This window comes from Acartia tonsa, chromosome 2 (assembly GCF_053477335.1).
Source record: "Acartia tonsa isolate MP-2025a chromosome 2, ASM5347733v1, whole genome shotgun sequence".
Classification (NCBI taxonomy): domain Eukaryota; kingdom Metazoa; phylum Arthropoda; class Copepoda; order Calanoida; family Acartiidae; genus Acartia; species Acartia tonsa.
In genome coordinates, this window is record NC_137261.1 from 50,218,209 (window position 1) to 50,235,099 (window position 16,891).

Below are 16,891 nucleotides of genomic sequence, written 5' to 3' on the forward strand. Positions count from 1 at the left end.
GCCATACAGTAAGAGTAAAATACGGTCTACAAAATTTTAAATTTCATCAAAATGTCTATATTAAGATCTAGCCTCAGCTTATCAAAATGAAAAGCTACATATTGCTTCTAGGCAAGTTTTAGGCTATTTTTTGAAAAGTATAAATTTTTGTATGTTTATAACTGTAAGTTTGCATTTTTTTTGTAGGACTTCCCCCAATCAGTGATACCCTTGATATCATTTGATGTTAAACTCTTATGTTGTTGGGTAACCAGAAAGTGAGATAGGAAACCTTGGATCTTTTTATCCTTGGCCGACTAGATTTGTTTGCAAAAAGTAAACAGCATTTGTACTTTAATTATATCAAGAATTAGCTGCTTAGTCTAGCGGTTGATGTTAGAAAAATAGGCCAAATCCACCCTAGGACAATTATATATCTTCCCCAAAAAGTACTGACAATTTATCGAGACATTTAGATTCAGACCAAAAAAATCTAGTTTAGATGACAGTATAAAGTTAAATTATCAACTTTGCGTTACATGGTATTACAAAAGGTTTCTAGTAGCATTAAATTTAAAATACACTCGAATGAAGAATTTAACTTGACGTTTAGCAGTTTGTACTTTATTGAGTACAAGAATTACAAATCTATGAAATAACTCTTGCTGATTGATGTTTTGATAATGTGTATTATAAATGGTTGGCTATTGATCACGGATAAACGGAATGGTAGTTTTCGAAGAAATTGATAATATTTAATTAGTAAGCATTCTTGTAACAATAAATAATGTACCTAAGTTCGAACATCCCAAAAGGCTTTATACATTAGCCCAATGTTAGTAGTAACCTTGCGGGCAAACCATAGACCAATTTTAACCTAACCCTAGCTATTAGATAATCATTATTATATCATATTATATTATCTATATATCCTTGGCTATGATTTGATAGCTTGGTAGTAGTGGGTTTCATAGCTATGAAATAATCATTATTATTTCTGATTATATTATCTATATATCTCTGTACCCCTGGCTATGATAGCATGGTAGTAGTGGGTACATAGCTATGAAATAATAATTATTATTTCTGATTATATTATCTATATATGCCTGTATCCCTGGCTATGATATCATGGTAGTAGTGGGTACATAGCTATGAAATAATAATTATTATTTCTGATTATATTATCTATATATCCCTGTATCCCTGGCTATGATAGCATGGTAGTAGTGGGTACATAGCTATGAAATAATCATTATTATTTCTGATAATATTATCTATATATCCCTGTATCCCTGGCTATGATATCATTGTAGTAGTGGGTACATAGCTATGAAATAATCATTATTATTTTTGATTATATTACCTATATATCCCTGTATCCCTGGCTATGATATTATTGTAGTAGTGGGTACATAGCTATGAAATAATCATTATTATTTCTGATTATATTACCTATATATCCCTGTATCCCTGGCTATGATATCATGGTAGTAGTGGGTACATAGCTATGAAATAATCATTATTATTTCTGATTATATTATCTATATATCCCTGTATCCCTGGCTATGATATCATGGTAGTAGTGGGTACATAGCTATGAAATAATCATTATTATTTCTGATTATATTATCTATATATCCTTGTATCCCTAGCTATGATAGCATGGTAGTAGTGGGTACATAGCTATGAAATAATCATTATTATTTCTGATTATATTATCTATATATCCTTGTATCCCTGGCTATGATAGCATGGTAGTAGTGGGTACATAGCTATGAAATAATCATTATTATTTCTGATTATATTATCTATATATCCCTGTATCCCTGGCTATGATATCATTGTATTAGTGGGTACATAGCTATGAAATAATCATTATTATTTCTGATTATATTATCTATATATCCCTGTATCCCTGGCTATGATATCATGGTAGTAGTGGGTACATAGCTATGAAATAATCATTATTCTTTCTGATTATATTATCTATATATCCCTGTATCCCTGGCTATGATATCATGGTAGTAGTGGGTACATAGCTATGAAATAATCATTACCATTTCTCATCTACTAAAATTGGTGTAATCATATAGACAGACGAACAGACAAACAGACAGGCGTGCCAATAAAAACTAAATGCATTTTTAGTAGACGGTTTTTTGGTTCTAAATGACCTGTATCTATAGAATTTAAATTACGACTGAATAATATATCCTTTTAACAAAAAAAAACTGTATATAAAATACAGTGTGTTTTTTAGTAGCTAGCTGCATTTAAAGTTATTTAGCCAAAACATTAACCTTTAAATTTAGTGTTGGTCCAATAATATGTATTTCCAAAATCTTATGCTATTTGAAAACAGGTTTTGAGGTATAATTTTTTGAAATCTGGTGAATTTGTTTTTATGATACAATACTACCAAAGCCAATAAAGAAAATAAGATATAGATGACTAATTTATGTAAGGGGCAAGAAGGTCTTATAAACATTTACTTTTCCCCAATGAAAAAAAAACACTTTGTAATAATATCGCAACTATTTTTATTTGGAGCAGGAAGTTAACCTACAATCAAAAAAATATCTCAACGACAAAAAACAATATATAATATCCATGTAAAAATATCTGAATATTTTTAGCCGTTTCAAAGATCTTAATAGGCAAATGCCTGGGCTTTTTTAGTTTTTAAAACATATTGGTTTGTTTCTTTTCTCAAGCTATGATAAATATTACCTTCTTGCCATTAGCTGAAATAAAATGCGACTTGAGATGATGACTGCCAAGTTTTGAATGTAGCATGTCCTTGTTGGATCCAGCCGACACAACCTGATTAAACTCCTGGATCGTGGATACCTTGCTCACAGCTCCCCGTTTGGGACCACCTTTTTTGTAAATATGTGTTATTTATATCCTTATAGAGTTTGAATCTAAACTAATATACAATCAAGATCTTTTTTTTGAGCTTCAAAAGTTAGTACGCGATGTTAGTTTAAAACCTATTGGATACGCCTCTAGAGGCCCACACGAAACCGGAAAATATAAAATAAAAATATATACACTATAAAGGCATATGTATAATAATCTTTATATGATGAGATTTAAACTTTAATTAAACTAAACCTGAGCTTTATAAAACATTTTATCTCATTAAATTGTAAAGAATATTTTAATTCGGTCTTTTGCACATTTTTAAGTGTCACTTTAGGGCAAAAAAATAATGGCATCAAAAGCTAAAATGCATGTATGGGGGCAGGGATTTTTCATCTCAAGAAAAAGTAAGTTGTTTCCAGCATTTCCACCTTCAACTTTCTATAAGTATATTCAAATACAATACTAATAGTAAAACTTAAGGCAGACTTTAAATCTTGAAAACTTCTGGGCAAAATATTTTTACTTGAGATAACATATCCCTATCTAGCATACATCTGACTCTGGATGAAAGACTAATTAAATTCATTGAAAGCACTTAATGTTTAACATGACTCCACAGAACTAAACTATTGCATAAAGTATGAACGCGTCCGCTAGAGTTGTCTTTGGGGTGATGGGTTCGAATCTCAGCTGAAATATTATCATAAAGAGATATGTTAAAAATCACCACAGTAGCAATTACATGAAACAAAATCAATGGGTTGTTCTAGTTGTCTCTAGTAGTCTCTAAAAAAATGATTCAAACCATTTCCGAGATATTAATCAACACATAATTTTCCTGGATTACAAGATGCAGCTAGGCGGGCGCACTGAGGTCCACACGGGGCTCCTCCTCCGCCCCCTGAACAAGCTCCCCCACAATGAGATGTCCCCCTGTGGTGGATAAAATAAGCAAAATAATCGGAGCAGTTCTTCGGTTAAATTGATAATTCAGTGGCGAATTTACGTACTGATTAGTAAAGCGATTGATCTTCCAATTTAACTTGCATAACATGGTTATGTATACATAAGGTTCAAATCAAATCAAAACTACAATTAGTTTATAAAACCCTTTAAACTCTTTAAAAGGGACTTTATTTCTTTTTAAAGTAATAGATTAGTATGTTATACTCTCGAGTATAAGAACCAACATTGTTCTGTTTAAAATTATAATAAGGCAGAAATAAACTCTTTTTTTTTTCTTTTCTTTTTGCTATTTGTACTTTAATGGTATTGGAGGGTTAAAAAATATTTGGTATAGTCCCTTTCGTAACATCGCACCTTATGGGGCGAATCTTCGTATTTTTCACAGTAGCTTTTCTCCTATTTTAAGCCCCTGCGAGGGGCTCTAACCCTGTGAGGCAATCACCTAACCTAACCTAAAATAACTTATATAAAGCCATTTTAAAAATACGACTAATCGCCCCTTATGGTGCGATGTTACGTAAGGGACTATTCCCAAAATATTTTATGTCTTTTTTAATTATGATCTAAAATTTTCTCTCCACAAAAAATCTATGAGTTCAAGACTTTTAATATTTTCATTCTTAGAATAAATTTAAAGACACTGGCATTGGTTATCTGGATGTTATCTATGAATGCATTTGAGGATGTAGTGAATATAAATCCCTTTAGATCTTGTTTTTTGTCAGGGTGTTTTCATCAAACAAGGGAAATTAATCAAATAACAAACAATATTTACAGTATGCCATTGTAAATTAAGATATTTCCAAGTTAAATTGTTTTTCAACCTATTTTTCTTAAAAAGACTTGAAGATTTGTTTCAATTTTAGCAATTATTATTACTTATTTTGTATCTTGCAAAAGTGAATCAAGCAATATTAGCTTCGTTTTAGATACCAAAATATTTGATGATTTGCTGAAAATTATGCAGGTAAAATAGATTTCTAAAGTGCTATATCTATAACTAAGTTTAGTTTGAAAATTAAAACGAAACCGATCAAAACAAGTTTTAGTTCTAAAGATCATATTACGTTTTAAAGACTTTTTTGCTTGAGCACTTTTTTTTGAAGTCTGGTATGCATGAAGTTTACTTTCTATGTTGGTTGTTGAGACTCGGTGGGCGTGAAAAATGTCTTGTACCTATGTCGCGCAAAAATAGGCATGCTACACATATTGGAAAGACTGGAGAAAAAATTAGGAGTGTTTATTAGATTCTCATTACAAAATTATTAACAATTATTTCCTAAAAATTTTAAAGTCTTGTTTTTTGATAATTTTTTTAACGTGGGTTAAAAAAATTGCCTACGTAAATGTACATAAAAATACGTGATTTTAATCTTACATAAAGGCAGACGTAAATGGTAATTCCTGCTAAAATTTTCTTTTTACTATCTACGGAAAAATGTTTATAACAACATACGATAAACATATATTTCATACTCTTAAAGATTAATTTATGTAATTATGAAAAGCTACCACTGTGAATTTATTTAAAACAATTTGAATCTCAAAAAAATAATATATAAATAAATATCGAATTTTCGTCACTACTCTATAATTGGCAACATATAAAAAAAACCTTGTCTAGATCCATCTATTCAAATGTTTAGTTCCCACACAAAAGTGTTCCAATAAATACAACACAAAAAGTAACATGTCTTAGTGCATATATGAAAAATGTCTTTTAGGAAACCAAAAGAGACTAAGAAACTATGGGGAAAGAGACATTAGACTGTTTAATGCACTAGCCCCCAAAGTCTTATGATATCGTTTTCTTATTAATTGGTTTAACAACCTTGGAAATTTTAATGAATTTTGATAGGTTGGTTTATTTAATTGAGTGTCCAACCACTAATTGTAATCTACAGAGGTGTAATTTTGTGTATTATAATTGTGGATGTACATAAATTTAAAGGTCATCGTCTTATCCCTGTAGATCCCTGCTAAGAAACAGGTAATGGGTAGAAAAATTCATCAAGTTAGAATGTACATAGGTATACCTACTACATAGATTCAAATAATCTAGCAGATATAGATATTCTAATTTAGCTATTCAATATTATAGGAAGAATGTACGAATACTTTCATATAGCTATACAAATTCTATACAAAGATTGAATTTGCTTACAAACCAAGGAGACAGGGAGAGATTAACGGAGTGTAAATCAATCTTCCCCAAAATCTTTCCCTGCATAAGGGATAAAGTCATAAAAACATTTTACCACAAATTTTTCCCATACCAAAAACAACTGGTTTTAATATGAATGACAACAATTCTAATTTTTAATTTTAATTTTAATTTTTCAGTAAAATCAAAATGGCAACATATCTTGTCTCTATAAAGATTTCTTAGATTTTAATTTTGGGGTTGTTCTTTAATGTCCTGATGAGGAAGAGACAAAAATAATTCTTTTGATTTAATAAAATTCTCGTCTATTGACTTTTCCCTGTATTCTGTGTAAAAAGAAACAGATTTTTGGCAGTTTTGAATTTGGAGGATAAGGAAATAAAATAAAAATTCAAAAATTCATTGTATTCAACATTATTTAAAAAGAAATAAATAAATTCAGTATAAAAAAAGCAAAAAATGTAAATTAAAATATTAGAATAGGTTTTTTAAAGACTGAAATAGATATCAATATTGTTTTTTTTTCTGTCTGTAAGATTCCTATTATATAAAGTAGAAGGCTTTTTTGTCTGAATCTTAAGATCCCAATAACTACTGGTTCTGTAATGGTATCCGGCTATTCTATTGTTATATTTAATTCTTGAATGGTTTTGTGCTATTTTTCTGCTCTTCGCTACCCTTCACTATCAAATACACAGCACCTACATAGAAGTGTGCAGCCGCTGGTATTTATAAAGAAAATAAATCTTAATTTTAAAATGTTAGAACTACTCCGATAAAATTTAGTTAATGGTTATTGCCAATAAGCTTCCAGAAATATTTAGTTCTGTGCAAATATCTTGTACAGAATATGAAAGTTTTTAAAAGGTTTTTTTTTAAATATATTAATTTTGACTGCTCCGGTTAAATTTTAGTTATTTCCTTGCAGGTGATGGACACACGGATATCACTGTTACACAAGCGTTGCAATCATGGTTACCTCCACTGGAAAAAAAAAATAAATCAGGTTAGTATGAAAGGGGGGAGGCGGATGTGCCACTTTTTGAAACCAAAAATAAAAGTCAAAGGAACTCAACTAAAAAAAGAGTTACAGGTCTGAGATTTTGCATGGCAGTTGCTTTATAGGGTTACAATATGGAACAGTGAAGAAACGGCGGCGCATCCGCCGAAAACCGCCGAGAAATTGCCAAAAAAAATTCGGCGGGAAACGGCGGTTTTCGGCGGTTGCGCCGCCGTTTCTTCACAGTTCCATATTGTACCTCTATAAAGCAACTGCCATGCAATATCTCAGACCTGTAATTCTTTTTTTAGTTGAGTTCCTTTGTTGACTTTTAGTTTTGGTTTCAAAAAGTGGCACATCCGCCTCCCCCCTTTGTAAAAATGAGTAGCGAAGAAAAAATATTTTGAAAGGCGAAGCTCTCTATAATTAGGGTGCGTCAGGGTGTCCGTAACGGTTAAATCTTTTAGTTTATTGAGATATGTTAGAATTATCCTATTGATTCAAACTTTGCATTATGGTTCCTTTCACAGTAAGTTATTATTTAGGAAGCTTAAAAACTCTATGATCGTTAATCCATTTAAAACAAGCTGATTTTAAACTTTTTGACAAAATTTTGTATGATAAAGTTATAGTATTTACGCAATTTTGCAACAAAACTATGTACAATTTTGTTTAGACTTACCTATTAATTTATTAAGTTCTGACATTCTACAAAAGTTATTGTTCGTTTGTCTTTCCTTCTGATTTTAGAGCTCCGTTTTTATGAATGTGTTTTTTAATAAAAGTAAAGCAAAAAACTTTGATAAATAAATGGGTAGTTTCACGAAATGCATTTGAACTTAATTTAGTGAACCGCATATTTTATCCTGGTTAAATATTTAAACTACATTTATATGGCATATATTTGAAAGAATTTCAATTTTCTACCAATTTCAGAATTTAAAAACTTTTCTTTTTAAATTGCATATATCACAAAAAGAAAATTTTCAAGTCTTGATATTTTAAAAACTACGTGGTAGAAAATTGAAATTAATTTCAAATGCATTTCGTGAAACTACCCCTTTACTATTCAACAACAATTCTAAAAGTTTTTCTTTATAATGTTAATTTAGCAAATAAAGATTAAAATAAAAAAAAGGTTTATAACATTTTCTTTCTTCCTTTATGCAAAGATTCTTTTTGACCAAAAAAACAATGCCGTAGAGTAAAATTTAAAAGAAAAGGCTTTAGTTGGTTAGCAAATAAGCTTAAAAAGTTTATTTTCTTATTCAAATTTTAATAACTATAGTTAAAATTCAATATTTAATACCTTTTCAAGATTACCTTAGATTTGAAATAACTTATAAGGATTTTTTTCAAAGGGATAGTTGCACGAAGTCTTGATATTTCTAAAACTACAAGGTAAAAATTAAAAAAAAAATCAAATATAGTCCCTATAAATGTAGTTTTAACTATTGAAAGGGAAAAATATGTGGTTTACTAATTTCCAATTTAAACGCATTTCGTACAACTACCCCTCTCTTTTTATGTTACTCTTTGAGATGCATTTTCCCTCCTGACATCCAAATTATGCCTCGTCCAAGAGAAAATAGACACAAGAGCATCCACCCAACATTTTTAAATGTGAAACTTTTGTATAATTAGAGTGCGTCCGTCCGTCCGTACTTCCGTAAAGGTTAGCTTTTTTCGTTAATTGTCCTTTCGATTTCAAACTTTGTAAACTATACCAGTTTTGTAAGATTTAGAAAGCGTACCAACGTTTTAATCGTTACCAGAAAGTCCTTACGTCCATTTTTTAAAGCTCTTCTAGATTTACCCCAGTGCACCCTTTTTTATATAAAAAGCTATTCTTTTCAATTATCCGCCAGTCCATGGTTGATTCAGTCGCTTTTTTACAACATTGTTATTAATATTTTTAATTCATATTTTTTTAATGAAAAAAGACAAATTTGCATTGAGAAAGGCATTCCTTTATTTTAAAATCAGTTATGTAAATGGAATACTTTAGTGAATCTTATTTAAATACTATTATCCTTGTTTATTTTGACCAAGAAGAAACCATACTACAGTATATACTTTGCATATCAACATCCTTGATTTTTTGACCAAGAAGAAAACATACTACATAGAGTGTATACTTTGCATATCAACATCCTTGTTTATTTGACCAAGAAGAAAACATACTATAGTATATACTGTGTCTGTTTAACCAAAAATTATCTGCTAACACAAAATAGGCATTTTAAGCCTAACTTAGAATATACGTTTAAAAAATAACCTAACAGTAAAAAAGATGTTTTGGTGGATTTTTTATAACTGGCAAAAATATCAAATAGCCATAGAAAATGCACACAAAAAAACTTATTATCTGAGCAGTTAGAGTAAATGATTAAACAATATATTGTATTTATAAGTCTTATTCCAGTTTTAAAGATATTCTAACCCAGGCTATAAGTTCAACCGTTTTGAATCAAGCAGCATACTTAAGTTATTGGAACAAAACCTTTACTCCAAACCTCCATAATCTAAAATTGTGACATGAGCTATAGTTGGGTATATAGTGTTTATGTAAATGCATAAAATTTCTCTGCTTGGCTTATTTCTATATTAACAGGGATAAAGTAGTAAACATAAATGTAAAAGAAATTACAAATCAAAATTTTAGGACTTTAATAAAGTTTATTTTGTTGTACAAATCTTTTGTGGTAAAACTTTTCCATGAATAATTAAATCTTCAGAAAGGGTATTTTTGTTTATTGCAATTAAAGGCGTGTATCAATTTATCGTACATTGTATCATCCTATGGCTTATGATAATAATTTTATTTTCTACTCTATTTACCTATCAGTTTGTACCTGTATCGCCCAAGTCCCCATAATATGGATAATAGCCCTTGCTTTGTAATTTATGTATAATGTTTATCATAACACAGATGTGAAAATTAAATTGCATGTGTTTATGGCCGGACGGACGGACGGACAAACAGACCAATTTTACCCAGTGTTCTGATTTTTTTTTAATGGCAGTTAAAAGTATGTGTATACAATTTTAAATAGGCCATTTTTAAGTCAAGGAAAAAATAAAGTTTTGGGGTAAAAAGTGAAAATTATTTTGGGGTTGTTTTACGTAATGTTTGGTAAAGTTTTTGTCCACTTAAATCTTAAAATCGGCTAAACTTTAGATTGAGCCTGTAAGGAAAGTTTTACAGTAGAATAGGGCAAGTTTTGGGCTATTTTAGGAAAAGAGAGGGAGGTTAAGAGGTCAAATTTATTTAACATTTTAATTTCTTTTAATTAGTATTAGACCAAGTGACAAACTAAAAAACAAACAATTGTCGAGTAGCTTCGCTACTAGAAAAAAACGAACTTACCCATTATTATTCCTATGACTAGAAGGCATGAGCTCATATTCACTTTCATTGTCCACTCCACTCTCTTGCAGATCTAAATTAAAATATAAATTAATAAATTAATGGCTGGTGAGGAATAATTATTTATCGCATCGTATTATAGACAGCTTTCCGAGGATATTGAAATGAAAAATTAAAAGATTAAAAACAGTGTTGTTAGTCCCTATATTTTTTTATTTTAATATTCATGGAAAATTGTTCGTAATACGATGCTATACATACTTTTTCAGTATGGATGAGAACCGGTTCTAATCCAGCGGATATTAATTAATATTATTTTATCATGATAGCTAATTTGTCATAAATGTATTTCCATGGGCCGTTTTGGCATTGCAGTTTTCTCAATTTTTTAAATCTTTCTTGTTTATTAAAGGATTTAAAAGTGTGATTTATTGATAATACTTGCCATAACCTTTTTGACATTATTGTTCTTTTTTTTTTAAATGTGTGTACGTATACATTTTAATTTAACAATTAAAAGAAAAAAATACAAATATATTTATCTTTAACTTGTTGAAAACGCCTTTTTTTCAGATGGATATCTTTCAAGAAAATCAAGCAAATAGGTGTTTAAAAAGTCAGTTTACAAGGATAGGACAATTGGAATATAAAATTATTATACCCAAGAGACTTTGGCATGATGATTAATTTAGTTGATATTGTCCTATTCCTTAGGGATCTGAAGGGATTAGACAATGGCCGATAAATTGAAGTCCATCCCCAATGATGATACACAAAATTACCCCTTCAAGTCCATTAGGTTGTTAGGCTAACAAATCAGAAAAACTTTGGGAACTAGTATCATAAACAGCTCTATGTCCTCTTCCTCCTAAAGCCTCTTGAATGATGATTAATTTGGGTGCCATTGTCCTATTGCTGCTATTAGTAACAAGGTGATCCTGTTTTAATTAAGCTGTAAATTGTATCTAACTGATTTTTACGAGGCAATTACATGATTTCCCCTTCCCTTCCCTCCCACTTCCATAATAATAGTATGGATTGCAATGTACTAATGTTTACTTAAGCAGTTTATTCTATTACTAGCGGCTAGGCCCCTAATGGCCTATTGTAGCACGTATAATGTTTCTTTTTAATCTATGTTAAGATAAGCTGCTTACAAAAAAGTATCTACAAGGCCGCTAGGCGGTGCTATTTTAGTTGATTTTTTGCAATTTTTCTTGGGAGGACAATGTTACCCTCCCCCAAAATAATTATAAACCTGCCCAGAACCTATGAGAAGCTACCATGTACATGGCAATCTTAGTTTTTTTATTGTAAAATTTGAAAAAATACTCTGGAATTATATGATTGCTATTTCAAAATAAAGTAGGAACAGAAAAGACGCGAAACTGAAATATGTACTCCAACTATTAGCCGCATGATTATACCGTAGTAATTTCAAACTCCACACTGAATAGGCGGCAACATTGAGTGTTGTCTTGTCTGAATAGGCAGGATCATTATTTGTCCAAGAATAGAAACATATATTCGCCAATTAGTAACGATTATAATCGTGTTGCGTAATTGTCAAATTTTGTTTATTATGCTATCTACATTTTAGTGTTTTAACTTCTACCTCATATTAACTAGTTTGTCTCTAAAAATTTCAACAGTAAAAATTCATCCAAACTTTGCATCATTTGCTTTTTTGGTAATAATTACAACATAAAAAAAACAAAAGTTTCTTCATATCTTTTAAATAAGGATATAATGTTTAGTAAATTTTTATTCTCAATAAAATATCTCAACTACTAATTTTACACAAATAATTAAAATCGCCAAATATGTGTCTCTGTCTTTACTTTAAAGTATTTAATGCCAATTATTTTATTTAGCCAATTTTGGATATACTAAACAATAAATTATAACAAATTTCTTGTTTAAAAATTGTTATAATTGGTCTTTATATTCAAAGCCTTCATGATTATTTGAAACTTTAGATTTGAAACAATGGATATAAATTACGTGGATATTTTTCGTCAATTTAGGTTGGACCTCATTTATTTGTGAGTTCATTCATTTAGTAGGAGGGAAGGGGATGCGGTAAAGAAGGTGGAAAGGGGATATCATTATTTTAGCCAGCTGCGAGTGGCACTTTATTAGTTATTTCTTTGGCTCAACAACTTTGGGGACTTTTATCAAATTTTGCTTAGTTGTTCAGTTGAGTATTTAAACGTAAAAAAAGGTATTTAAAAGTATTTAAACTAATTGTAATCTACAGAAGGGGTAATTTTGTGTATCATCATTAGGGATGTACATCAATTTATCTGCCATTGTCTTATCCTTTTAAATCCTTACCATTTTTATAGCTGAACTACTCTAAAACAGCAATTACCCTTACAAGTTTTACAACTGGTATTTATCTTCACCTCATATTTATAATTCTTAATGACATAATACTATATGTTTACATTTTGGAAGTGAAAATATTCTTGTTCTCTTAAAATCTGCTTTAATATTTTAAAATAAAATACATTAAGTCAAATTAGTCTTTAAATACATTGTGCTGTTTATTACACTAGTCCCCAAAGCTTTATGAAAACTTATTCCTATTCGTTGCTTTACAACTTTGGAGACTTTTATTGAACTTTGATTGGTTGTTTCAGTAAGTTGAGTGTCCAAACGTTTCAACCATTATTTGTAATCTACAGAAGGGGTAATTTTATGTATCGGGGATGTACATCGATTTATCTTATTTTCTAATTTGTCTTATCCTATTAAATCCCTGGCCAATACCCTATATTGCGCCATAAGATAAAATTAAAGTGAGTAAAACTTTTACTTACTTTGATTTTATGTAAAACCAGTTTAACTGTCCCGACTGTAATACTTAATTTTCATAACATAATATACTATACTATAGTCTAGCTAAAAATATAATATGTTGCTAACATTATATAGATATGTAAAATTATAAATATGTTAATATTTCCAGTTGAACTGACTAGCATTTTTAGAAAGTTGTAATTACTGACATACAATAAGCATACTATTGAAAGAAGTTAAGTCGTTGTTAATATAATTGCCAGGATCGAAAATCAAAGATTTTCATTAATTCATCAACCACTAAAATACTTGAAACGATATTGCAAAAAATGGCAACATGACAAATTTTGTTGAAGGGCCAAAAATTTGATGGAAAATGAAATATTTCAGGCATTTTCAATATAACTGACAAAACAAAAATATGACTTTGGCTCAGAATATAAAACTGGACAGTTAGGAAAATAGACGCATTATTTCTAGAGTTAAAATTACGCGAACAATATATAAATTAATCCGAATGATATTTTGTAAAAGAATGTAATAGTTATTTCTCGTATCGTATTATAAACGGCTTTCCGCGGATATAGAATGTACAATTATAAGATTAAAACTAGTTTTTTTAGCCCCGAGGTGCCGGAGGCACCGGCTAAAAAAACTGGTTTTAATCTTATGATTGTACATTTCTATATTCGTAGAAAACTGGATATAATACGATGCTAGACATAGTTTTTTCGTATGGATGAAAACCGGTTCCTATCCACCGGATTCGAATGAATACGAGAAAACGTTTTACAGTATGGCTTCGAAACCGATATCCGCTATATTTAGAACCTGTTCTCAGCTATAATAGAATATAATGTATAGCATCGTATTACAGGCAGTTTTCTATGAATATCAAAATAAAATCTTAATCTTATAATTTTTTTTCAATATCAGCGTAAGCTGTCTGTAATACGATAACTATTCTATGTAGCAACAATCACCTCATTGATTGTATCACCTTTGTACAGGACTCCTTAATTTTATATATACAGATTTTAATATCATTAGTATAAAACGAAATGGCAAACTTAAGAAAACCTATTAAAAAGTAGGTTTATTTCAACAATACGGCATTAAAATCATCGCTAACACATTGTCGACATAAAGATTGTACGTTACACATAGCGCTGATATCTTAATCAAGGTGTATAATTCTATAATTTTACATTACTAATTCCTTTGTTCAGATACAACATTTAAATAGTTTGGCGATGGAAAACATTAATGGGGTATAGTCCTTTCCATGACATCGCTCCATATGGGGCGATGATTTTCTATAGCTCCTTCAAGGAGCTATAGCATAGCCTCTTATCATATGGAGCGATGTGATAGCCCCTTTTAAGGAGCGTTCATATCGCCTCTTATGATAAGAGGCTATGCTATAGCTCCTTCATGGCCTCTTAATAGCTCCTTTGAAGGGGCGTTAATATCGCCTCTTATGATAAGAGGCTATGCTATAGCCCCATGATGGCTCCTTCATAGCCTCTCCATCGCCCCTCCGTAGTCCCTTACCTTAATTTATATAACAACCCACTTGATGGCCCCTACATCGCTCCTCCATCGCCCCTTCTCCAAATTTATATTACATTGTACTTTGATGGCCCCTACATCGCTCCTACATCGCCCCTTCATCGCTCCTTCTCCAAATTTATATTACATTGTACTTTGATGGCCCCTACATCGCCCCTCCATTGCCCCTCCATCGCTCCTACATCGCCCCTCCATTGCTCCTTCATCGCTCCTTCTCCAAATTTATATTATATTGTACTTTGATGGCTCCTACATCGCCCCTCCATCGCTCCTACATCGCCCCTCCATCGCTCCTACATCGCTCCTTCTCCAAATTTATATTAAATTGTACTGTGATGGCCCCTACATCGCTCCTACATCGCTCCTTCATTGCTCCTACATCGCCCCTTCATCGCTCCTTCTCCAAATTTATATTACATTGCAACTTGATGGCCCCTACATCGCTCCTACATAGCTCCTCCATCGCTCCTCCATCGCTCCTTCATCGCTCCTACATCGCCCCTTCATCGCTCCTTCTCCAAATTTATATTACATTGCAACTTGATGGCCCCTACATCGCTCCTCCATCGCCCCTTAATAGCCCCTTACCTTAATTTATATAACAAAGCTCCTATATGGCCTCTCTATCGCCCCTTAATAGCCACTTAATTTAATTATATAACATTGCCCCTACATAGCCTCTCCATCGCCCCTTAATAGCCCCTTACCTAAATTTATATAACAAAGCTCCTATATAGCCTCTCCATCGCCCCTTAATAGCCCCTTACCTTAATTATGTAACATAGCCCCTACATAGCCTCTCAATCGCCCCTTAATAGCCTCTTACCTTAATTTATATAACATAGCCCCTATATAGCCTCTCCATCGCCCCTTAATAGCCCCTTACCCTAATCTATATAACATAGCCCCTACAAAGCCTCTCCATCGCCCCTTAATAGCCCCTTACCTTAATCTATATAACAAAGCTCCTACATAGCCTCTCCATCGCCCCATAATAGCCTCTTACCTTAATTATGTAACATAGCCCCTACATAGCCTCTCCATCGCCCCTAAATAGCCCCTTACCCTAATTTATATAACATAGCCCCTACATAGCCTCTCCATCGCCCCTTAATAGCTCCTTACCTTAATTTATATAACATAGCCCCTACATAGCCTCTCCATCGCCCCTTAATAGCCCCTTACCTTAATTTATATAACATAGCCCTACATAGCCTCTCCATCGCCCCTTAATAGCCCCTTACCTTAATTTATATAGCATAGCCCCTACATAGCCTCTCCATCGCCCCTTAATAGCCTCTTACCTTAATTTATATAATCCTTACCTTAATATATATAACATAGCCCCTACATAGCCTCTCCATCGCCCCTGAATAGCCCCTTACCCTAATTTATATAACATAGCCCCTACATAGCCTCTCCATCGCCCCTTACCTTAATTTATATAACATAGCCCCTACATCGCCCCTCCATCGCTCCTACATCGCCCCTTCATCGCTCCTTCTTCAAATTTATATTAAATTGTACTGTGATGGCCCCTACATCGCTCCTACATCGCTCCTTCATTGCTCCTACATCGCCCCTTCATCGCTCCTTCTCCAAATTTATATTACATTGCAACTTGATGGCCCCTACATCGCTCCTACATAGCTCCTCCATCGCTCCTCCATCGCTCCTTCATCGCTCCTACATCGCCCCTTCATCGCTCCTTCTCCAAATTTATATTACATTGCAACTTGATGGCCCCTACATCGCTCCTCCATCGCCCCTTAATAGCCCCTTACCTTAATTTATATAACAAAGCTCCTATATGGCCTCTCTATCGCCCCTTAATAGCCACTTAATTTAATTATATAACATTGCCCCTACATAGCCTCTCCATCGCCCCTTAATAGCCCCTTACCTAAATTTATATAACAAAGCTCCTATATAGCCTCTCCATCGCCCCTTAATAGCCCCTTACCTTAATTATGTAACATAGCCCCTACATAGCCTCTCAATCGCCCCTTAATAGCCTCTTACCTTAATTTATATAACATAGCCCCTACATAGCCTCTCCATCGCCCCTTAATAGCTCCTTACCTTAATTTATATAACATAGCCCCTACATAGCCTCTCCATCGCCCCTTAATAGCCCCTTACCTTAATCTATATAACAAAGCTC

The 16,891-nt window shown here is 32.0% G+C and overlaps 1 protein-coding gene across 1 annotated transcript in view; it reads right to left on the bottom strand.

The window, feature by feature from the left end:
• Nucleotides 1-2,176: 2,176 nt before the first annotated feature.
• Nucleotides 2,177-16,891, bottom strand: part of LOC145312594 (uncharacterized) — a 174,421-nt gene continuing 159,706 nt past the window's right edge. Inside the window, exons 5-9 of the mRNA XM_080151850.1 lie at nucleotides 10,351-10,423; nucleotides 6,901-6,964; nucleotides 3,688-3,782; nucleotides 2,713-2,860; nucleotides 2,177-2,182 (exon numbers count right to left, since the gene is read on the bottom strand). Coding sequence (XP_080007976.1) covers nucleotides 2,177-2,182; nucleotides 2,713-2,860; nucleotides 3,688-3,782; nucleotides 6,901-6,964; nucleotides 10,351-10,423 — 386 coding nt within the window. The remainder of the gene's footprint in view (nucleotides 2,183-2,712; nucleotides 2,861-3,687; nucleotides 3,783-6,900; nucleotides 6,965-10,350; nucleotides 10,424-16,891) is intronic.